The 23313-nt window shown below is 52.6% G+C and overlaps 7 protein-coding genes across 7 annotated transcripts; 2 read left to right on the top strand and 5 right to left on the bottom strand.

Annotated features, from left to right (window-relative positions):
* The first annotated feature begins 319 nt into the window (after window positions 1–319).
* CAOG_03532 (hypothetical protein) lies at window positions 320–5119 on the top strand. Its single transcript, XM_004348387.2, has 18 exons — window positions 320–344; window positions 1081–1272; window positions 1341–1412; window positions 1480–1551; window positions 1612–1683; window positions 1746–1817; window positions 1883–1957; window positions 2025–2096; window positions 2163–2234; window positions 2299–2370; window positions 2430–2501; window positions 2603–2674; window positions 2740–2811; window positions 2878–2949; window positions 3015–3086; window positions 3153–3224; window positions 3284–3453; window positions 3514–5119. The coding sequence occupies exons 2-18, from the start codon at window positions 1085–1087 to the stop codon at window positions 5076–5078; spliced, it is 2934 nt and encodes a 977-aa protein (XP_004348437.1). The 5' UTR covers window positions 320–344; window positions 1081–1084; the 3' UTR covers window positions 5079–5119.
* Window positions 5120–5336: 217 nt separating this feature from the next.
* CAOG_03531 (glycosyl transferase) lies at window positions 5337–8363 on the bottom strand (the record flags this gene model as incomplete). The annotated part of the gene is made up of 1 exon (XM_004348386.1): window positions 5337–8363. The coding sequence occupies one exon, from the start codon at window positions 8361–8363 to the stop codon at window positions 5337–5339; it is 3027 nt and encodes a 1008-aa protein (XP_004348436.1).
* Window positions 8364–9389: 1026 nt separating this feature from the next.
* On the bottom strand, window positions 9390–11621 carry CAOG_03530 (hypothetical protein). Its single transcript, XM_004348385.2, has 2 exons — window positions 11315–11621; window positions 9390–10356 (listed from the first exon to the last, which is right to left on the bottom strand). The coding sequence occupies exons 1-2, from the start codon at window positions 11578–11580 to the stop codon at window positions 9939–9941; spliced, it is 684 nt and encodes a 227-aa protein (XP_004348435.1). The 5' UTR covers window positions 11581–11621; the 3' UTR covers window positions 9390–9938.
* Window positions 11622–11816: 195 nt separating this feature from the next.
* Window positions 11817–13667, bottom strand: CAOG_03529 (hypothetical protein). The gene has a single exon (XM_004348384.2). The coding sequence runs from the start codon at window positions 13640–13642 to the stop codon at window positions 11969–11971; it is 1674 nt and encodes a 557-aa protein (XP_004348434.1). The 5' UTR covers window positions 13643–13667; the 3' UTR covers window positions 11817–11968.
* A 380-nt stretch (window positions 13668–14047) lies between these two features.
* CAOG_03528 (ceramide kinase) lies at window positions 14048–18117 on the top strand. Its single transcript, XM_004348383.2, has 2 exons — window positions 14048–14905; window positions 15104–18117. Exons 1-2 carry the CDS (start codon window positions 14131–14133, stop codon window positions 17911–17913), a joined length of 3585 nt encoding a protein of 1194 aa, XP_004348433.1. The 5' UTR covers window positions 14048–14130; the 3' UTR covers window positions 17914–18117.
* Window positions 18118–18964: 847 nt separating this feature from the next.
* CAOG_08716 (hypothetical protein) lies at window positions 18965–19306 on the bottom strand (the record flags this gene model as incomplete). The annotated part of the gene is made up of 1 exon (XM_011272034.1): window positions 18965–19306. One exon carries the CDS (start codon window positions 19304–19306, stop codon window positions 18965–18967), a length of 342 nt encoding a protein of 113 aa, XP_011270336.1.
* Window positions 19307–20595: 1289 nt separating this feature from the next.
* On the bottom strand, window positions 20596–21804 carry CAOG_03527 (hypothetical protein; the record flags this gene model as incomplete). Its single annotated transcript, XM_004348382.1, has 4 exons — window positions 20596–21101; window positions 21177–21329; window positions 21411–21713; window positions 21786–21804. The coding sequence occupies 4 exons, from the start codon at window positions 21802–21804 to the stop codon at window positions 20596–20598; spliced, it is 981 nt and encodes a 326-aa protein (XP_004348432.1).
* Window positions 21805–23313: the final 1509 nt, after the last annotated feature.

The following is a 23313-nucleotide window of genomic DNA, read 5'->3' as shown; positions in this document are numbered from 1 at the left end:
TTCGCTGTGATTTTCGCTTGCTTCAATACCCAATGCAACAATTCGACACGTTCAATGTTGGCCGTGTCAAGTGATCTTGCCTGGTTGTTTTTTTGTTGTTTTTTTGTTGTTTTTTGATTTGTTTTTTTGATTTTGTGTTCTTCTTCGCTCATGCGTTTGACCCTCCTTGTCAAGATGCACAGTTTTCACACAAGGGTTATTCTTGGGATGCTGCGCACAGAGTCGGAAGCATGCCAGCAATTACAACCCAATCACAAGCAACCCAGTGCGAGATAGGATTGGGTGGAGAATTCGCGCTCACTTTTCCTTTTGCTTGTTTTGGCCATCCGATCGGACTAGCAACAGTAAGCCAACGCAACGCGCGCATCGTCAAACCCGCCCTCAAAAAAGCAATTCACTCCGCTCTTCCGATGAAAGCGATCGCTGCCGCTTTACGCAAGTCGGCAACGAGCTGCTTCACCAAGCGACTCGAGTCTGTTGAGTCTGCGTGGGTGCAGAACGCACTGCACTCCTCGGCTGTCCTCGACTCCCTCTCTCTCTCTCTTTCTCCCTTTCTCTCTCACCACCCCTCTCAGGATCGAATGCATCCTGTTGCAGCAAGATCGTTAGCTAAAGCAGAACAAGTGACGGAGCGGAAGGAACAGCAGGGGGCCCGTACGATTGCCACTTCGCCCCAAAACACAAAAAAACAAAAAAAAAAAACAATCAAAAAAACAATCACAATCTCGCCTCGTTTCCCCAACTCCCCCCCCCGCGCGCGCGCTTCTATTGAAGACGCGAGTTGTCAAACAAGACTAATGGAGGCGATTCTAGACGCGGGCGCTGGGAGACAGGGCAGACAGGGCACTCGCTTGAATATTGCGGGGGGGTTTTGTTTGAGATCTGGGGGTCGGAAAAAGGCTCCGCTTCCAATTGCCACCAGTTTCAATCACACGCACACGCACCCGCACAGCTGGCATTTCAGCACCGTCCCGCTGCAAGGGGGGTGAGTGTTGTATAAACCCTGCAAGCTCACTCTGTAAAATCTCTCTCTCTCTCTCTCTCTCTCTCTCTCTCTCTGTGTCTGGGATTTGACCACAGAAAAATGATTCCAAAGGAGTTTGCCTTTGGGCTGCTTCTGCTGTTCTTGATGATTTATCACGTCCAGTTGGCACAGGCAGTCGATGCTTGCGGCACTGGCGGCGTGTGCGATTGCTCGGGAACGACCGTCATTTGCAATACTGAATCTCTCACAACCATTCCAAGCGGAATCCCAAGCAACACAACGCACCTGTAAGTATCACCGAAGCGTTGAACTTTGATTCAAAGCATTGACCTCCTGATTGGCGTACGGTCGATAGGTCCCTGCAAAGCAACCAGATCACCAGCATTTCTGTCAACGCATTCACAGGCCTGACTGCGCTGATTTGGCTGTAAGGCAGCAAAAAAGACATAAAGTCGCATCCACAACCAGCTCACTCGTTTCGTCTCCATCTGAAGGTATCTGACCGACAACCAGATCACCAGCATCTCTGCAAACGCATTCACAGGCCTATCTGCACTGACTTACTTGTAAGCTATCGATGACACGAAGAATCGCGCAACCCACTCACTCACTCATCCTCCACCCAGAGTACTCAAAGAAAACGAAATATCCAGCATTTCGGCAAATGCATTCACAGGCCTGTCTGCGCTGAAGGAAGTGTACGAAAGCAAAAGGCATGAAGAATCACCATAGCCTCACTCGTGTGCGTCTCGATTTGCAGGGATCTATCCAACAATCGAATCATCGACCTTCCGACCGCTGCATTCGCAGGCCTTCCTCAGATGTCTACCTTGTAAGCAAGCAAAGACAGAATGAATCACACGTCAACAGCTCACTTGTTTGCGCCTGCGGCTACAGGCGTCTATCACGCAACCAATTCAACAGCATTCCCTCCACCGCAATCACCACAGGCCTAACTGCGCTGAAGGAATTGTAAGCAAGAAAAGACTGCGAGGATGACGCAGAAAAACAGCTCACTCATTTCCAACTCAATCTGCAGATACTTGGACGCTAACAACATCTCCAGCATCTCCACAGCCGCATTCACAGGCTTCCCTGCACTGACTTATTTGTAGGCAAGCAAAGACGGGGAAGCCTCGCTGACAAACGACTCACTCGTTCGCGACTCCATCTGTAGATATTTGGCCGACAACCCGATCACCGACATTCCCGCAAACACATTCGCAGATTTGACTGAGCTGAGGCACTTGTGAGCAAGCATAGATAACAAGAATCGCACACCAACGGCTCACTCATTACAACTCAATCTGTAGATATCTGCGCAACAACCAGATCTCCAGTGTGTCCGCAACCGCGTTCGCAGGGCTCTCTGCGCTGAACTATTTGTAAGCAAGCAGAGACGGGAAGAGTCAAACGTAAAATGGCTCACCAACTCTATCTGTAGGGATCTATCCATGAACAAGATCAGCAGCCTTTCCGCCTCTGTATTCACAGGATTGACTGCGCTGTCTATCTTGTAAGCAAGCAAAGCCAAGAGAGAGCACACACACACACACACACACACACACACACACACACACACACACATAGCTCACTTGCTGGCAACTCTTTGTGTAGATATTTGCAAAGCAACCAGCTGAGCAGCATCCCCGCGTCGTCATTCACAGATCTGGCTGCGCTACAGCATTTGTAAGCAAGGACAAACATGAAGAAGCGCTGCGAAACGGCTCATTCGTTAGCAACTCTCCATGTAGGTACCTTTCCAGCAACCAGTTCACCAACCTTCCAGCCGCTGCATTCACCGGCCTGGATGCGCTGATCGTCTTGTAAGCAAGCAACGATAGGACGAATCGCACATATGGGCTCACTCGTCTTTGCGACTCGATCTGTAGATGGCTGTCCGGTAACCCACTCACCAGTGTTCCCACTTCTGCACTCACAAGCTTGTCTGCGCTGAGGAACTTGTAAGCAAGCAAAGATGGGAGGAATCACGCAGAGGTAGCTCACTCGTTTGCAACTCTATCCGCAGGGATCTATCCTCCACCAAGATAACCAGCATTTCGGCGAACGCATTTGCGGGTCTGAATGCGCTGACTGTCTTGTAAGCGAGCAAAGGCAAAACAACAATCATCCACAAACGGCTCACTCGTCGCCGACACTATCGTAGGGCTCTGCACTACAATCCAATCGCCAGTATTTCTGGCTCTGCATTCACAGGCCTGACTGCGCTGACTGCCTTGTAAGCAAGCCCCCTTATTGCGCGTGTTGAATGCACTTCTCATTTCAAGTTACTCTTAGGCATTTGAGTAACACTCCATTAACCACTTTGCCGCCTGGTCTGTTTCAAGGCTTGCCCAATGGTTTGCGCTTGTCGACCATATCTCCAGTGCTGAGCCCCAACAACTTTACCTTTGGTGGGAATACTATCGCTCCGCCCAGCACATACGGCAGTGCATCCGAACCATACCGTAAGTTGTCCGGGGTGATAAAATCTTCAAGTGATCCGTTCGCTGACTTGTGAATTGCAGAATGTGATACCGTCTGTGCTACTTGCTATGCTGTTGGGAACGGGTCGTGCTGCCCGATCGATTGTCTGCTCTGCACATCATCCGCTGCGTGCACTCAGTGCTATGACGGATATGGCGTGTTGAGTGGATCATGCGTTCCGCTTGCTTCCATCGCTTCTATCTCAGTCGCTTCCGTCGCGTCTGCCTCAATCGCTTCAGTCGCTTCTGCGGCAGTCGCGTCCGTCTCTTCAGCTTCAGTCGCATCCGGTGCGACTGCCTCGACCGCCTCTGCCTCGATTGCTTCTCGTCTTTCCGCCACCTCTGCCATGTCGGCATCCTTTGCTTCCCTCGCTACTGCGTCAATTGCATCACAAGCGTCTGCATCTGTTGCGTCCGATGTTTCCGCAACCTCTGCATCCTTTGCTTCCGTCGCCACGGCATCCTCGGCTTCAATTGCTTCTGTGTCTTCAGCGTCACTTGCCTCCGAGGTCTCCGCATCGCTTGCTTCCCTCGTTGCTGCGTCTTCAGCTTCAATTGCCTCTGAGGTGTCCGCGTCGTTTGCTTCTGATGCTTCCGCCATCTCGGCATCTGATGCTTCCGTCGCGACGGCATCTTCAGCTTCTATTGCAACCGCGGCGAGCGCGTCATCCGCATCTGTCGCGTCAGTTGCAAGCGCGTCATCCGCCTCTGTCGCTTCTGAAGTTTCCGCGACCTCGGCATCCTTTGCTTCCATCGCTGCAGAGTCGTCAGCCTCGGTTGCATCCCAGGCATCCGCATCAGCAGCCAGTGCTTCGTCTGCGTGGCAGACATCTGCTGCATCTGCTGCGTCCAATGCTCCGAAAGGCTCAAGTGACTCAGAGTCATGGCCGATCATTCTCGGAGTGATTCTTGGCCTGTTAGCTCTTATCTTGTTGGCTGCGCTGGCTGTGGCTCTTCGGCGTCGTCGCGCACCAAAATCATTGCCAGTCATCAGCACAGCCACCAAACCACGCGAATCTGTATCCGCCTCAGAACCGACTTACCAGTCTGCTGATTACCGCGGCACTGTGTCCAACGTTGTGAATCCAACCTATGAAGCTTTGTCTGCCGCTGGCAACCATGCCTTGTACGAGAATGTTGGCTCGACGCCCCAGGCTCCTCCAGTCGGTTTGTCGGAACAGGTGTATGCCGAAGCATCTGCGGTTGCGCCCAGTTCAATGCAAGCGTCAGGCAGCGGTGTCGAGTATGCGGATCCTTTGCTGCCTAACGCATCGTCTGTTCGTGTGCAGCCCGCTTCCACACCAACCACGTACTCGGCGATCACTGTTGTGCCATCCGAGCAGACGTACGAAACGGCGTCTGCTACTCCCGCTCAAGCCTTGTACGAGGATGTCGGCTCAAAGCCCCCAGCTTCCCCAGGCGCGTCGGAACTGCTCTATACCGAAGCGTCCACGACTGGATCCGGTGTCGAGTACGCCGATCCTTCGCTGCCCAATCCCTCGTCGGTTCGTCCGCCGCCAGAGTCAGCAGCAACCCCTTACGCGACAGTCGCAGTTGTACCTTCGACGCAGACCGAGAATAGCGACTACGCGTCGATCGCAAACTAGCAAACTGGCGCTGATGATTGGAACAGAGTTCGGAAGCCTTCATGCATCTCTTTTGCTCTGCCATTCTCATGCATTTCACTGTTTTGGTGTTACAAGGGTTGCAAAATGCTTTGTACTGAGTGGTGAGAAAGAGGTAGAGAGCGACGATGACAAAAATGACAAGAATTGACACCCCCCGACATATTGCAACAAGCGGCCATACACACAAAATATTCATAAATAAATTTAAAAAAAAAACAAGTGGCCATGTATACAGGCCTATGCAATCGACTCTGTAGCCAATGCAGTGCGATAGAGGATACCCTGAGGTAATTGCGGAGAAAGTGCTTCTTGCAAAGTGGCAGCAGCACGAGCACTACTGCCGCCACCGACAGAACTCCATCCATGATACACACGTGCAGCAGATAAGAGCGGTACCAAAGCAGCAGCCGTAGTGGCATCGTGGGCTACTACGAGGCTGACGTGATGCTTGAGCGTGTCGACCCACAAAAGCGCCTCGGCCTGAATGCGCTCGACGTCGCTCATCTTGGAAAGGGGATCGTCCTGCTCGGCGTGAACGGCGACTTGGCGTTTGGCAAGGTCAGCAGCCCAAATGGCGTCGACATTCGGAACGAGCGCATCTTCTCCATGCGGGAGGAGCGTGGTCATGATTCGCATCGAAGGTCTGTGCTCGCGAATGTGAGCAATGACTTCCCACCAGCGCGCTGGCATGTGATGCGCGTCGCCCTCGCGATAATCGATGCGAGTGACGACGTGCACAACACCGACCTTGAGGTGTTCGATGATGGATGCTATGGCTGATGGATTGACAGTCTCTGGGCCAAGGCAAATGACATCGAGAGCACAGTCGCCGTCGAGGGTGCTCGTGGCTTGGCTGCTTGCTTCCCAGTGGGCGACATTTTTGCCTTCCATGCTCGATGCATGGGTGCTGATGACAAAAACGTGGCGGAACATGCCAAACGGATTGATGGAAGCGGTAGCCTCCCCAAGGGGGATACCCAAGGCGAGAACGGCCAGAGACTGACGCTTGAGTCGGCCAGGCAGAGTCGGAGCCTGGATGGGCGCGTCCACCATGGAGGACTTGCTCAGATCGAGCTGCGCGCCAGCATTGAGCTCTTGTGTCCAGCGTAGCGGCCCGACCAGCCCGCAGCCGAAGGCGCACACATAGGTTTGCCGTTGTTGCAAATCCTTTGCCATAGCCTCGGTTTCCTTCATGTCCCCACGAAGGAACGGCTCGGCGGCGACCAGGTCAGGAATGTTCGAGGTGGCAATCGCCTTTGGAGATTGCGACCGAGCAGCAGCAGCCTCGGCTGCTTCGAGCACTGTGCGTGCTCGGCTCAGCTGGCGACTGTACGGAGAAGGGGACATCCTGCTCACTTCTTGTGTAATCTGCTCAAGAGCGGTGCGAGCCACTTCGACATGGCCCGCGTTCACGTCCAACACGGCAAGATTGATGGCGCATAACAATGCCAGGTTGCGTGAAGAGTGATCGAGAACCTGTTGTGGGCTGCTTTGACACCGCTCAAGGTGTCGTCTCCCCAAAGCCAGAAGCGTGGTATCCACTCCGCGTGCAAAGTACAAGATGTCTTGGGCGGCGCGGTAGTCGCTGATTTGAGCCGCTGCAGCGAGGTTGCTAGAGAATAGAGCCGCGGAGCTCAAGACGCCAGAATTGATCGCCTTGATGGCAGCGGGCTCCAACGTGGCTGCGCTTCCTGGAGTGTTGGCCGTCGCCTGGACAGGACCACCCCACGCTGCTGCCAGGGTGTCGCTAACGACAGCGGCATTGACGATTGCCTTCTGTCGCGTGCGGTGCCTGATGGGGTCGAGCTTGATTGTGGCACTCATGGAGAGAGGATGTCGGCGGTAGCGCACGAGAGGAACGGGGGCGTACACCCAGGGTCCGCAGTTGTGGCGCACCCGCAGCCAATAGTCCCAGTCTTCGGTGCCCATGAGACTCGTGTCGTATTTGCCAACTGCGTCTGCGCAGCGACGACGGTACATGAACGAGGCCATGCCATAGTTCCGGCTGATGATTTGAGCGTAACTCATTGTCAAGGTGCCGACCACCTGGCGAGACGTATCGACGCCGTTGGCGTCCATGTTGATAAAGTCTGCGTAGGCAAAGTCTGCCTCTTCGTGGGACTCTAGAGCACGACGAAGGGTGGCCACAAACAAGGGAAGCTGGATGTTGTCAGCGGAAATCCAGGTGAGCAACGTGCCACGCGCCGCATCAAAGCCAGCATTGAGCGCTCCAGGCAGCCCCGTGTTGGTTTGACGGATGATCTTCAAGGAAGGACTTGGTGCGTGATTCCCAGCTGACGATTGTCGAAGACGTTGGAGTTCGGCGTCTGCTTCGAGCTCGCGAAGATACTGGACGGTTGTCTGGTCTGTCGAGCCGTCGTCAACGACAATGAGCTCCAGCGGGCCTGCGTCAACCTGGTGCTTGAAGATGGATTCAACAGCCTCTTTCAAGTACGATTGTGCGCCATTGAACACGGGTAGTACGACGGACACGAGGTCGGGCTGGAGTGAGATGTGGGACGCGTGGTACGGGTGCTCAGTGCTGTCGTCTGCTGCTGCTCCTGTGAGCAAGAAGTAATCGTCGTGCTCTGGCTCGTGCTCGTGCTCGTGCGAGTGGTCCCCGTTTTGCAGTTTCAGGAGATCTTCGAGCCATTTGGGATGCTGGTGCACATGCTCACCAGTGTTGCCCAGGAACGCCTCCAAAGCCTCGTAAGTGTAAACCTGCATGACACCCTGCTGTAATGGCGCAGCAGCAGCCGCGGCCAGTTGCTCGTGCTTGTTGCGCTCCTCCAGGCGCCGCACCTGCTCCTCCACCAGCGCCTCTTCTGCGTCAGCCTCGGCGTCAAGAGCTGCCTGTGCTAGTTGCTCTGCTGCTCCCGCCGCTGCGTTGCTGTACAACGGCGCACGTATGTCAGCAGCATCACGCCTGCCAGGGTGATTCACCCCCATGGGAGCAGCGAGCTCCTCGTCCTCCTCCTGCAGAAAGCGGTCAATGTCTTCGACAGACTTCCGCCTGAGTCCCAGCGGCACCCCGGCGTCAGGCTCCTCCAGCGTTGCCCGTTGCGGAGGATGGACCTTGACCCCAGCGAGATGGCGTTGCTCACGCAAAAGCTCGTAATCCGCCCCTTCTCCCAGCGCGCCCATCCCGGGACCGCGCCACGCCACCAGCGTGTATGTCGAGAACATGACCATCATGCAGAGCGCAACAGCAACGACTGGAATCCGCCTGCGCAGCGAGAGCACTCGCCCAAGCCGCGCCAGCATTCGCATAGGGGAAAATGGGTAAAAAAAAAAAAAGCTGTTGTTAGTGTTTGAAAAAAAAAAACAAAAAAAAAACAGGTAACTATCAAAACGACTGACTGCAAATAATTAACGTCCACGATGAGGACAGGATAGAGCAGCAGAGCGAGAAGAAGGATTGTTTACAAGGCGTCATCATGAGAATCGTGAAGCAAGAAGCCAATCAAGTGCGTGTGAATCCAGTCGGCAAGATGGAGGAAACGCGCAAAGTGGAAATGTGTTAGATCCCGTTGCCAAAGTAGGTCAATGGATCTTGGCAGAGACAAAATGTGCGTCGAAACAACAAAAAAACAACGCCCCACGGAGACACAATTAAACAGCAGGTAAAACAACTTCGATCGCACGATGGCAGTTGAAAAGCGAGCAGTTGAAAATCGGCCTTTTTCCCCCAGTGGAAACAAGTGCAACCAACAAGCAAACAAAACAAAGCGATGAATCATAAACGATTGCATGTGTTGATTTTGCAATGATGGATGCGTTTATCACATTACCACGCAGGTGTTACCTTGACTCTTGCCACGGCGATTTGGCACTCCAATCGCCGCTCGGGCTCGGTCGCTCCACGCGCAAGGAACGAGAGTACCTGTTTTCATTCGAGGAACCTCCACAGCATTGCTCGTGACGAGATGGAGACTTGGGCAAGCGTCGAACGACGTAAGCGAATTTTTTTGTTGGTTTTTTCGCACCAAAGCTCCTCCCGGTGGAACTCGTCAGAGCTTGGTTGCTTCACAAGCCACGGCGCTCGTTTGCGTTGATTGCATTGGTCACGACCAACTCGGGCAGTTACAGCCGAGACTGGAGCCAATGAAGCTTCGCTTGAATGGGAGGGGTGGCTGTGGGAGAAAATTACACCATCACAACAGCGGTGTTGTTGTTGTTCTTTGGTTTCATTCGCAATTTTCCATTTGAAATTTTAGCATCACTCATCCAAAGCACTGTTAAAGAAAGCTGCCGCTTTCATGACGAAAAAAGAGGGGGTCGCAACAATGAGTCAAGAACAGAAAAATCTTTTATCGATTTTTTAACAAAAACGAGCACAGCTGACAAACGATCATTCACACCAACACTCAAAGCTGCTCCAGCTTTTCTTTCAATCTTGAAGAGACGGCATTTGACACTCGGACTTTCCAGCAGGCAAGGACCAACAGCTTGTTTTCGCGTAACATAGAAAACCAAAAACACTCAAAAAAAGGGGGCTTTTGGCTTTGTTTCAAGTCATCCAAGTCCGCCAGCGGACACGGCGCACAAGCTCGAGAGATGTTGAATACGGAGTGAAGGATGACCGTCGCTCCGTGGAAAGTGGGTTGCAAAACCAACAAGGAAAAGAAGAAGAAGGAAAAAAAAAAAAACAGGCAGTTTCAAGACCAATCAATGGGAATGGTCGCAGACAGCAGAAACAAAAAAATGAATAACTAGACACAAAAGGTAAGGAGAGAAGGGGGGCAGGTGGAAGTGAACGCTAAGGCCGGTATCAGTAGCGGGCGACCGAATCAATCAGCTCGAGCCGTTACGATAGAGCGGACGGGAGGACGAAGGACTTTATGCACGGATGGCGAAAACACCAGCCACTGCAGCAATCAGAGGCATGAGGGCGAAGGTCGCGAACGTTGAGGCGGCGCTGCCGTCCAAGTTTTGGGCGATGGGGTTGGTGTTAAAGTTGTCAGTGCTAATGCCGCCGGCAAGGAGATCCTTGGGGTAGGCGGTGGTGTTCTTGGAGCCAAGCATGGCGCACCACATGGCAGCGTTGGCAACAGCGTCGTTCTGGTTGTCGGTGCGCTTGATGTTCGAGGTGCGGATGCGGTAGAAGAAGGTAAAGTCGGTCTCGTCGGAAGTCGTGTACACAAAGAAGCTCAGCGTGTTGTCGTCGGGCGAGTCAAAGCAAGTGCTGACGCGGTTGACGCCGCATTGGGTGGGAACGACGTTGGTAGTGGCGAGGAAGGAGTCGCTGTCCGAGATGCTGTTGTTGTTTGTGAAAAAGAGTGGGACAAAAAAAAAGTCAGCAAAAAAAGTCCAATGCAGACCAAAGCAGCGGTACTTTCAGAGCAATTGCTCCCGCGGCGCGTCTCTCAGCGCCATAAATCACCAGTCGCTTCTGTGAGTTGCCATGAGGAGCGGCAGGCGGAATGGGGGCAACAGGAGAAGCGAGGGTGCAAAAAGTCGTCTTCCAATGGTTTTCCATACAATTCAACTTCCCACGGCTCATAATAATAATAATAAAGAAACCGCGAAAAACAAAAATAAAAAAATACTACAAAAGTTCAAAAAAAAAAAAAAAAAAGGCTGCCTTTCTCGGGTTTGTGGGTTTTTTTGTTTTAAAAAAAATGAAAAAGTGGGGTTTTTTGTTTCTATCGAGCTGCTCGTTGCCCTGCTGGGTGCGAAGCAAGTTGGCAAGTATCACAAGCCAGAGCACAAGAACCGCCTGAGGCTGGGTCGCGAGTGAAGAAGAAGAAGAAGAAGAAGAAGAAGAGACAAAGAACGAGTTATTAAAAAAATCTTGTTGTTTTGTTTTTGTTTTTTTTTTTTTGCTTTTTTTTTTTACTTTCGAGCGAGCTGCGCTTTGTCTTCAGTGTCCCGCGCCCTGCGCCCAGGTGCACTCGAAAGCAGAGACGACGGGCTTTCCGAGCATGTGAGGCGCACGACCGCACGACGTCGCGCTCACAGAGAAAAAGAACCGGAAAAAAAAAAGACACGCGTTTGTTTCCCATGTTTTCAAAAAAATCCGCAATTTTTTTAACCACTAGACGATTTGTTTGCGTTATATCGTGCTTGCTTTACGAAGCAGCTAACGAACGAGGCCAGCTTTTTCTTGCAGAGCGAACATGGTTTGTTTTTTTGGTTTTTTTTTTTTTTTTGGTTTGTTTTTCCTTCTTCTTCTTTGCTTCTCCTTCTGCTTCAATAGAGCGCGGTGCACGTACCAAGCAGTGGCGCCGTTGGTGAAGGTCTCGATGGCAATCTCAATCATCTTGCCCTGGACACCCGCAAAGTTGATGCAGACGTTCTCGCCCATCATGTAAGTCGCAACGTCGTAGCCGAGCGGGTGCGCGCCGGGGGTCACCGAGTACGTCCATGAGTAGTCGGCCTCGTCGACCTCAGTGTAAGTGATGGTCCGTCCGCAGGTGACGGCGAAGGCACTGTTGCCAAGAAGAGCGACGAGCGCAAGAGTAGCGAGAATGGCCTTCATTTGAGAGCACAAGCAGAAAAAAAACCAACAAAACAAAAAAAGGGACTGGAAAAAAAATTGGCTTCAAAATGGCTTCTTTCACGTTCTCTTTCGTTCTGCTTGAGGTCAACGTTCGGATGCTTTGGGGAGAAGCCCGGGAGGGTCTGTAATGCTGGGTTTTCAAGTCGTGAATGAAACGAGATACGACAGGGCAGCGATCTCGCCGAAAGCTGCTGTCCTGTATTCGGGTCATGGTCCAAACTCATCAATGCTTTAGTATACACACATGAATCAAGTACAACAGCAATGGTTGAATAAGCACCAACACAGCGAGCTGCCGCCCGCTACCTCGTTTCTTCTGTAATGTCCCAAAAGTACAAATATTCAACTCGCATCCACTAAGCAAGGGTCATCGGCGAGCAGCATTGCCGGGCAATTGCGCCGCAATCTCGCACACTTCGTCAAAATTAAGAGTCGCCATGAACGGCTCGGACGGCAGCTTGACCTTGACTCGCTGACGCGACGAATCGCGGTCGTGAAGCAGACCAATCCGGCCCCGCTCGGTGCCGCTAAGAATCAGTACTTTGGCACCAATCTCGCGCGGAACGACAGATTCTAGGTCGCGCTCCCGCAAGTCGGTCAGCGTGCGGTCGTCCTCGGTTTTGCAGATAAAGCGGTCGAGACGTTCTCGGTCGATTTCAGTCAAGACAACCTTCACTCCGTCGTACTTGCCATCCTTGTAGCTTCTGCTCACAACACGCACGCGAAGGTTTTCTGCCAGCCACGACGTTTTAAAAGCAAAGGGGGCGAAAGGAAGCGGAGGTCGAGCAGGAGGCATCGCAGCCGGACGGCTTGATGCTGCAGCAGGGATGGACACCGTCTCAATCGGGCGTACGGCTTCGGCCAGGTTGGCGTCGGTTGCGGAATCAGAACGCGGGGGTGCAGAGCCGTCACGCTTGGTCAAGCCAGGCAAGAAGACGACTTGTTTTTTTGGCGGAGCTGGGACGGCTGGTGCTGTGCTGCTTGCTGCTGCTGCTGCTGCTGCGTTTTTGGCCTGCTGTGCTTGTTGTTGCTTGGCGGCAGATTTTGCCGATGTAGGTGGCGGCTCGTTGTTAGCGAGCGCTTCTGATTTGGGTTTGGCACCGAGGCCGAGCCGATTGGCGCGTGGCACGGCGTCCTTTAGCTGGTTCCGCGCAGAGATCATGTCCTTGTCAGAAACACCCATGCCACGCAGCATGGCCATGCCGAAAGCCTCCACAGGCACGGCATTGTAGTTAATGTCGTCTGGCCGCAGCGAAACGTCGAGTCGAAACACGTCCGCCTCGCTCGAGAGGTTTTCTGCCCCAGGAATGCGATTCTGCATCATCAATGGGATGGTCTTTTGCTCGACATTGCCTGCTGTGATGGCAGCGCTGTCTTGCAAAAGCTCGCTCAAGGCGGTTTGGGCGAGCGCGGCCGCTTCCTCCTCCGCGGTCAACGTCCCATTCGCACCCGCAGCTGCGTTTGTTGGTGTACCTCTTGATGATGCTTGCATTTCGCCGTTGGATGTGGAGACATCCATTGCAGTGGCAGCACCGGTGGTACCAGTGGTACTTGAAGCAGCGTCCTCGTTGGTGCCAGGCTGGGACTCGAGTGCAACGCCCCACCGGTTGTTCTTGATGAGCGGGATGACGATGTGGGATGCCTTCAATGCTGCTGCGGCTGCTTCTGCGGCCTCCTCGGCGGCAGACTTGACTTGAATCGCGCTCAAGAAGCGCGTCGTAATCGCGCCGTCGCTGCTCGGGCCGTGCGCATCGTCCTCGTGGAAGGCAGCGGCCACACTTCGACTACCGCTACTACTGCTGCCATTTGTACCAGCACTACCAGCATGGTCGTCCAGGCGAACGCGCTTGCGTGGATCGCCGTCTGAATCATCGGCGGCTCTTCGGTGGAAGGATGCTGCTCCATTCCCGCCAGCACCAGCACCAGCTCCAGCTCCAGCTCCAGTAGTAGCAGATCCAGCACCCGCAGCGCCAGCAGCAGACAGATTGAGCTGGATGGCGAACGGCGCGATCGTAAATCCAGGTGTCGCTGAATCCGACATTCTCGCGTTGAATTCTATTGAATCGGAAAAATCAGACTGGATGTCATTCATATTCAGCGGACATGTTCATCGAGCTTGGGAGGAGGCGGGTGGTGGGGATATGAGGATGAGATTGGAGCGGATGCCCCAGCTGGTGTTGCTGCACAGTAGAAATCCGGTGTAGATCTAGTGTAGTGTTTACATGCTACTACACAGTGCAGGTACAAAAACGCTATTACCCACTCTGATCTCTCGTTCTATCTGATCGTTTATTCCTACAGCAGTAGGAGCATTGAGCTGTCCCCCTTTGTTTGTTTTTTGATCTGATTGTGTTTTCCACCATAAAAGTGCTCAGCTCTTGCGTTACATGCTTCCGACATCCAAAACGACATCTTTTGCGACTTGTATGCTCAGTCACTGAGCTTTCAAGTTAGTGCTTGCTTGTCGACGTCACTTCCGCCTGTTTTTATTTTTCCCCACTTCTTTTTTTTTTTTTCTTCCGTGTTGGAATGGCGACAAACGCTGCTGCTGCTGCTGCACCGTTGGATGAGCACAACGCAGAACAACAGCAAGAGCAACAAGCAGCAAACGAACAAGCAGTCAAAGAACAAGTCAAAGAAGAACAAGTCAAAGAAGAACAAGAAGAAGAAGAAGGCAAAGAAGAAGGCAAAGAAGAACGGAGACAAAACGCTGAATTTCCCGCCAAAGCCAAAGACGAAGAAGAATCGGCAGCCACAACCGAGTCGTCGTCCAAGTCGTCGTCCAAGTCGTCCACCACGCTGTTGCATGATACTGGCACTAGTGCAGTGCCATCGTCGTCGCAGACAGTCAGCAAGGCTGCCGCAGTCGATGTGGTGTCGGCGCGCGTGCTCGTGTCGGGCCATCTGAAGTGCTCGCTGCTGGTCAACGGCCCGCTTGTGCCTGCCGTCGTCGCAGCCGCTGCCGAGGTCGAGAAGCTGCAACAGCAGCAGCAGCAGCAGCAGCAGCTGGATGGAGCAGCTGCAACCAGGCCGCGGTCAAAGACAAGGACGACTCCAGCGCTGGCGTCGCTCGCGGCATTGGCAATGAGCCAAGCCGCAAGTACGACCTCCAACACAGCCTCAGCCGAGGACGAGGGTGCTAGCCAGAGTCAAGCAACGGAGGACCAGCCACTGGCATCAAGTGGCAACAATGCCAAGTCTGCTGCTGCACTGCTCCAGTCGACAGAGATGACTGCCCGGCATCTGCTGTACGGGGCGATGGGCGTGGTACTCACCCCGCTCGCCAAGCCAGACCAAGTTCGAGGTAATTTTTGTCGCACATCGTTCAGACACTGCACACACTTGTCATTCGTATCATGGTGGAACAACACGCCGGCGTTCGAGAGACAGAAGCGGGGTGTGGATTTGCATTGTCTCATCTTCTCGCTCACACAAATCAATTTGGCCTTTCTGGTGCTTGATTGCTTTTTTTTTCTTTTTCTTTTTGCTTGTAATGTACCAGTCTACCCTGTGAATCGGATTCTCGCAGTCGAGTGGGCATCCCCAGTCGAGCAACTGTTTTTTGAACAGCCAGATAGATTGACAGCGACGCCAGCAACAGAGCCCGTCTCAACCAGCGAACCACTTGCTACTGCTCCAGCTGCAACTGCTTCAACGACACTGTCAGCCCCGTTGGATATTCCTCCCAATTCCGCGCCAAGCAGCAGCAGCAACAACAACAACAACAGCAACAACAGCACCAGCACATCTCGCTTTGACTATCCGTTCACAGTCCCAAAGCCATCCAACATGCCGCCGCCGTCGACAGAAACCTCCCTCACACTCCACCTTGTGGATAGTACCTCGCACAAGCGTCGATGGGTGAAGCGCACCCTTCTGCTGAGCTTTGAATCCGTTGCCCACGCCACCGTGGTCTACGAAATGCTGGTAGCCATGCTGGTCACCCAGGCGCAACGCCCAACCCGTTTGATTGCGATTGTCAACCCTGTGGGTGGTCGGAAGCAGGCTCGCATGGTCATGGCGTCGGTCGTGCAGCCATTGCTCGAGCTTGTCCAGATCCCGTGCCAAGCGCTCGAGACCCAGGCAGCTGGGCAGGCAAAGGACCTCGCCCAAGGACTGGACTTGAATGCTCTCAGTGGCATTCTCTGTGTCGGAGGCGATGGCACCGTGTCGGATGTGGTCCACGGCCTGCTGGCCAACCCGTCCTGGAACCCGTCGCGCCCCACGCCCGTCGGACTCATTCCGGCCGGCTCAACAGACACCATCATGTACTCGACCATTGGTTGCAACGACCGAGTCACCGCCGTGCTGCAAGTGATTCTGGGCGAGACTCTCGGCATGGATGTGGCGAGCGTTCGGCAGCAGGGATCGGTTCAACGGTACGCCCTCTCGTTTCTTGGATTTGGCTTTTACGGCGATGTCATCAAGCGCAGCGAGTCGATGCGCTTGTTTGGACCCATGCGGTACGACATTGCCGGCTTTAGCGCCTTTCTTGGCATGACGTCGTACAGCGGCAAGATACACTTTTTACCAGCCTCGCGTGCAGAGTCCGCATCGTATGTGTACCACGCCAGCTCCATGCCCCCGTCTGATGTGGCTCATGTCGACTCGTTTAGCATGAGCACCGACGGTGGACTGGGTGTTGCCTCTGATCGTGGTCGAAGTGTCAGCGAACTCAGCACTGCTCAGGTTGGCAATCAATCTTCGCTGCCAGAACTGGCCATTGCCCGGACAATTCCTCGCACCCGCAGCGCAGGTAGCGTGGACGATGTAAATTCGGACGACTTTGTCCTCTTGGACCAAGACGATTTGCAGGCGATGGATGCACCGAGCGCCGCTTGTTTGGATGAAGCTGCCTCGTCGGCAGCATCTGCCGCCACTCCAGCCAGCAGCTTGACGCCATTCACGACACAGCAACGCGCGCGAGCCGAATCCTCGGCGTCATTCGCCCCTGCTCTGCCTTCCGCCGCGCAGGCAGGTTCGCAACATTCTGCTGCTCGCAACCCAAAGAAGAAGCGGGGCAATACGGCCATCTCGTCGCCTCAAACATCATCCGCCATGGCGTGCACGGCCGATTGCAGTGTGTGTGCAGCGCCGTCCGCGCACGCGTATTTCAAACGCGTCGGCAGCGGCACCGAAGACGGCACCGCGGCCTCGCCCCACATTCTCACACCCAGCCCATCCGTTGGCCTTGACAGTGCAAACCTCTTTCCATACACTGGAGCAGGCTCGGGTTGGGAGACAGTTGCTGGTGACTTTGTGTGCGTGAATGCAGCCAACATTTCGTGCATGTGCGAGAAGGCGCCTCGCGGTATTTCTCCCAACGCCCATCTGGCGGACGGCTGTGTTGATTTGATTCTCATCCGAAAGTGTTCGCGCTTTAGCTATCTGCGACATCTCATCCGTCTTGGGTCGGGTGCGCATGGCGGAACCACCTATTTTGATGCCTCCGGACCCGCTCCTTCTCTACAAGCTTCCGGTGTGGCTGCTGGTTCACCATCTGCCTCGTCGTCTTCAGTCTCTGACACTGCTTCCTCGTCGTTGTCCTCTGGGAGCTCCAATTTGGCAACGTCGGCCTCCTCGATCCTGTCGTCGATTCGTTCGGCATTCGGGTCGCTTCGAGTGTCGCGAACCAGCTCGTCAAAGCTCCCAGAAGTCGCGGTTACTCCTGATGGTGAACTGTCTGCATCGGCTCCTGCCTTGAATGCAGCTGATCAAGGACTTTCCGGCTCGTTGACAACCGCCATTTCGGAAACGCTTCCAGCAACTTGTGCTCCAATGCCGGACACGCTGCTTGGTGACACTTCTGCAACGAGTGCCGATGGGCTGCTTGCTGATGCACCTTCTGCGTCGTCGATGCCTGCTTTTGTTTCGGAAGCAGCCTTGTCTGCCACTGTCGTGGACTCGGCGCGATTGGTAACGACAGACGCCCCGGCTCCAGCGAGGTCCTCATCGTCGTCCTCGCTCATTTCAACCGCGGCCAAGCTGCCACGGGAAGCGCTCATCCACCAGCGAGCCGTTAGTGCGAGCCATCTCGACTTGGATTTTGTTTCTTCCGTCAAAGTCGCCGAATTCATCTTTGAGCCAGACACATCCGCGCCCACCTCACCACAGCCGCCGACAGCTGACAAGACGAACATTGGCGAGTCTCTTGAAGCGTCTGCTGCTGCAGCAGCTGAGCTTCGTAAAAAGGCGTCCAAGCCGACCGGCTGCTGGAACATTGATGGCGAATTGCTGGATGGCCGGCTGCCGGTGCATGTGAAGGTGCATCGCAAGATGATTCTTCTCTTTGGGCAAAAGCTTCATCTTTGAAAATGCACTGGTTGTTTGGCTTGGTCTTTGACAATGTACTGCATTGGCCAGTACTGCTTGTTTGGCTTGGGCTCTGAAGAAGGTGTTCAAGAACAAACTGCTTGTTTTTGAACTCATTTGTGAAAATATGCTCCTTTTTTGTGTTTCACCCAATCGAATTCACTGTTTTGTGCGTTGTGCTGTTTAAAAAAGACGGTTAATCGCTTCTATTTTGCATTCGCTATTGTATTTGAATTTTTGTTATTTTTTTTTTTTTTTTCGGAGGGGGGTTTGTATTAGTTTTACTCCTGCGGGAGCAAACTGCTGTTAAATTGTTGTTGTGGTATTTTTAAGCACTTCAAGGTCGCTTTTGCTTGAAGTGGGGTCATTGCTTGAAGGTTCCTCGGCTTCGTGTTTGACTTGCGAAACACATAAAACGCCAAAGCTGGTCAACTACGATGTCATCAACGTCAAGCTTTCTCAACGTCAATCTCAGAGGCTTGGCTTGCGTCATCAAGTCGGACTTTGCCTGCGCATTTCGGTCTCGCCTCGTTCCGGCCACCGCGAGCAAGCTGCAAAAGGGTAGACAGAGGGTTTGTGAACTCGAGGAGGTGTGCGGGGAGGTGGGGGTGAAGAGGTCAGGCTGTGCTTCAAAGGCTCCGAAAAAGAACGTCTTGCGGGAAGCTTGCCCCCACATGATGCACATTGCTTATCGCCGTTGCGTCCAGCCCCGGCAGCACACTTGCAGCTCGCTGAACTGGAGTGTGGTTCAAGGTTCCCAGAGTGTTGCAGGTTCAATTGGAAAAGGCGGCAGTCATGCAAGGTGATCGCTGTCATGAAAACAGGCATTGAACGAATTCAAAAACACATAACAATAATAAAACACTGTTCGCTATTCAAAAAACAGAGTACAACCCACAGCCAAAGCGTCGCGCAGCGACATCATGCATGCTTGGCTGTGCGTGCGGGTGCACGAGTTAGGGTGAGCGATCGTTTGCCATGACGGCCGAGTGAGCGAAGCGATGTATCGCTAAATAGATAGCGCTTTCTGGAGCGTTCGAGTTGGTTCGAATTAGCCCTGCATATCTGCAGCAATGCGCTTCTGTTGAAACTGCTCCAAGTGGTAAGCGGCCAGATCTCGCCGTGACTGAGATTGGTTTGGAAGGACGAGGCAGAAAAAAATGCGTGTCTTGTGCCGAAGCACCTTGAGAAGTTCTTGAACGACGTAGTCTTGAAATAATCGGGTGGCATTTGGGTCGGGAATCTCGGCTGGTGCCTCGATTGGAACACCCCTCAGGAAAGCCAGAGCAAAGCTCAGGTCGTCAGTAGCATCTGCGGAAACTGTGCCGAGAGTGACCTTCAAAAGCTTCGCGATCACCGAGTCCACGGTGCGAATCTTTACGACATGAGGCATTGCTGGAAACAAAGAGGACTGCAGTTGTCCAAATGTAGCACAACCCTCTCCATCCCCCCCCCCACATCATGCTCTCGTTTATTGAAAAGGTGCAGGCAACTATCCAAAAGCGAAAGCACACAAAAAGACAGAAAAGTCACAATACGAGCGAAAACGACGACAAAGCACGAAACAAAGAGGCCGCCCAAGAGATTTCCAAAGGGAACGAACGATTCGACTGCATGCTGGCCAAACTTGCTCGGCTTGGGAACGTGTTTGGTCCGAATTATTTGCTTGAGAGTGAACTCGTGGTTATTGCATCAAGACTGTGATTGAAAAGAAAGCCGAAACTGCAATTGGAGATCCCGAGTCGCGGCAGACATCCGACAATGCAAAAAAAAAAGGCGATGAAAAGTGATGACTTGACTTGCCGCCCTTTTTGCTCATGCCCATGTTGTTCAAGGTTGTAGAAGTAGGAGTATCCAGCAATGGTTCACGCGCGTGTTCATGGTAGCACGATTTAGGCGACACAGAAGTTCCTGTGGGACCAAAAACGGAAAACCAAAAAGAACGCAAGTAAGAGGAGGGAAGCAGAACTGGGGGAACCGACTTGCCTGTGCTCCGTACGTTGTGTGCCTGCTTCCAACAAAGCATGACTTCAAGCGTGTGCTTGTGTTCTACTGTAGTGGGAGTGATGTATGGCGCGACAAGTGGCACAGCTCCTGGAGGAATAAACGGGCAAAAAACACTGAGCGGCAAAAACAAAAAAAGCTGAGCCGGTCGACTTAAGAACCAATGCCAGCAAGCAAACGTGCTCGACGCCCTCATTGCGCAGTATGCAACACGAGAACATTCAGGTGCTATTCTTCGAGAACGCACGCGTGAAGCAGAGCCGAGTCGAGCAGCTCCCAACGGATGTTGAACATCGGTCGACAAAAAAAATAGAGTGAGTGAAAATTGATGACTCACGAGCAAGATGTGTGTTCGGCGTCGTATTCGTGACGTTTGGTTTGCAAGTTGCGTTCTTCTTGTTCCTTTGGGGAGATTAAACGGTGATTTTGGTTGGGGACGGCTCTGTTATTAACAAACGTTCTCTCTTCATTTTCTTGGCTTTCCTGCAAACAATGATTCGAACAATAATTCGTTCACTATTTGCTGCGTTGCTGTTTGTCATAAAATCAAAAGCAAAACAACGTGGTCATCGTATTATCATCGGATTGGGAAAAATAAAACAGTTGGAAGTGCACCAGCATGTGCGGAGAGGTCCAGCACAAACAAACTCAGCATAAACAAATTCAGCACAAACAAATTCACTTCGAACAGCAGCAAGTGAACCACGTCATAGGGAAATTGCCCTTGTGAAGCAGGTACAGCTTGATGGCAATGAAGCCGAAGTTGACGGCAAATGTAATGCCCCAAATCGATGCGTTGTCCGGTAGCTTTTCTGACCACACGACCGCAGTGACCACGACAAGGCTTATCATGCTGATGCCTACAGCCACCAATCCATGCAAGGGACGAATCGCTGGAACTGTGCTGCCGGTGCCAGCGGCGCTCAACTCGTTGCATCGGTGTATGTTCACGATCGCTTGCACAGATGTAAAAAACCATGCCACTGCGGTTGCTGAGACGGTAATTTCGCGGTTTGGTAGCTTGCCGCCAACTTTTTCCACGAGGGCAGCCGATCCAAGGAAGATTATGATGTCAGTAACCAGAAGGAGCGTCACAACCTTCTTGGGGAACTCTTCAGCAGCCTCTCGGAGATTCTGGGCGAGGTATGCTCCCAATCTCTCACGAAGAAAAGTGGTTTGCTGATCTACGTGTTCAAAGTTTGCAGTGCCAGTCAGTCAAGCTGGTGACACTGTGTGCGCATTCCGAAAATCCGACTTACTCAGCTCGGCATCTTGGTCCCCCTGCGGCCTTTCCACAATCCCACTTTTAAAAATGAAGAGTAGATACACAAGGAAAGCAGACATAAGTCCTCCAGCAAGACCCATTCCACGATATTTGTCGTCCTGATACGCAAAGTAGGCCAGCGGGAAAACTGTCATAACGACGAATGTAGCGCCAAGCCAGAGTCGCTTGACTTGACAATTTGCTGCAAAGATCATTCGCGACCAAGTACCCTCGGCAAAACGAATGTAGCTCCATACACCCACAAACCCAAACCAGTAGAAATGAGTTGCGCCAGCGGCCGTCTGCATTTCGCTGTAGAAGACAAGTAGCGCAAAAGTGGCCAGGAAAATGGTCAACGCTCCAGAAAACCATCCAATTTCCCCTTCGTAGACAGAATGCAGGCAAAACAGCTCGGACACAGCGGCTGCAGTAAAGGCTGATGTAAGGCAGATCAAGGTGCTGTCAGTGGTAAGCCGATCAAATTGGTCATCGGCCTGCTGAAAAAGAGCGGCAGCAACGTCCTCTTCCCGATCTGGCAGAATGAGAGGAAAACTGTGGGCTTAGCGAGTGGACCAGAACATGTCAATGCAGTGCTTGCGCTTACTAAAAAGGGCGGAATCCATTTTGGGAAGGTCAACTATCGTGGAGTAACCCCCGTGGACATTGGCATTGGGGACGCCGAGGACGCCGGGGCCGCCGGGAACGATGAGGGTCGTCCCACCGCCGACAGTAGCGGCTGGAGAGTTGTTTTGGATCGTTCCGCCCTACCGACCAAAAAAAATAACAATAAAAAATCAGAATGAGATCACCAGCCGCCAGTTCTATCGACTTGTTTGGCACAACCACTGGGGTGATTAGAAAGTAGTAGCTGAGCTCGCTTCGGGGTCATTTAAATCCACACGCCCGTTTTTTTTTTTCCTTTGTTTTTTGGCTATGCTGTGTATGATGACATCACTTTGCGAAAAATCGAGTGCTTGTGCGAGATGATGCGGCGTGTGTAGGTGTTTGTGTACATGTGTGTATGTGTGTGTCTGTGTGTGTCTGCGTGTGTGTGGTGCGGTGTGTGCGGTGGCATTGGAAAGTTGTACGATGCAAAACGGTTGAGAAAAACGGTTGAGAAAAACGGTTGAGAAAAAAATAGAGCAGACAAGTACCCACAGGAGCACAGCTCCCAAAGGGGGCTGTTTCTCGTCTCCGTGGATCAAAGTCGAATCAGATGATGAGGATGAGCGAATAAGCGAGAGGAAGCGGAATGGAGCGTGAAAGAGAGAGAGAGAGAGAGAGAGAGAGAGAGAGCGAGAGAAAAAAAGAAAAACAGATAGAGCCAAGATTTAAAATTACGAGAAGCGGAGAACTCGGCGTGGAACTGCTTGAGCTCGACATCGGCAAATTGAGGAAAGTAAAGAGTGCCCTTTGTATTTCCAAATTGAATGTCGATACGTTCACAAGCCAACACCAAAATACAGCCATCAGTGCATCCCGATCGCTTGGAGCATGGTTTTCGGAGTTCTGCCGTTGCGTCCTTGCGGCGTTTTCAAAACTTTCAGAGTGTTTTGCAGAACTGGAGAAAGCGATAGCCATGAACACAGTCAATGAAAAAAGCGAACAAAAAACAAAAAACAAATTCAATCAGCCAAGTTGTGAGCAACCATGCAAGCTTGGCTGTGTGTGCGAATGCGCAAGCAAGGGTATGCTTTTGGAGAGTGCTTCTCTAACAAGAGCGCTCGTCAGCTGCAATGCGCTTCTGTTGAAACCTTTCCAAGGAGCAAGCGGCCAGATCTCGCCTTATCTGGTAGGGATTTGAAAGTACAAAGCAGAGAAATTGCGTCTTGTGCCGAAGCACCTTGAGAAGTTCTTGAACAACATAATCCTGGAACAATCTAGTTGTATTGGGGTCTGGTATCTCGTCTGATACTTCAATTTCAAAGCCATTCAGGTAAGCGAGAGCTTCGTTCAAGTCGTGTCTAGCGGCGTCGGAAACTGTGCCGCGAGTGACTTCCATTAGCTTCGCGATCACCGAGCTAACGGAGCGAATCATAATAACTTTTGGCAACATTGCTGAAAAACAAAACTACAAAAACTCTCGGCGCTCCAAATTTAGCGACCATTTTCTGCTTCCGCGCTTCCCGTGT

This window comes from Capsaspora owczarzaki (assembly GCF_000151315.2).
Source record: "Capsaspora owczarzaki ATCC 30864 unplaced genomic scaffold supercont2.5, whole genome shotgun sequence".
Classification (NCBI taxonomy): domain Eukaryota; class Filasterea; order Ministeriida; family Capsasporidae; genus Capsaspora; species Capsaspora owczarzaki.
Note: the sequence above shows the minus strand (reverse complement) of the source record. Positions and strands in the feature narration are given on the sequence as shown.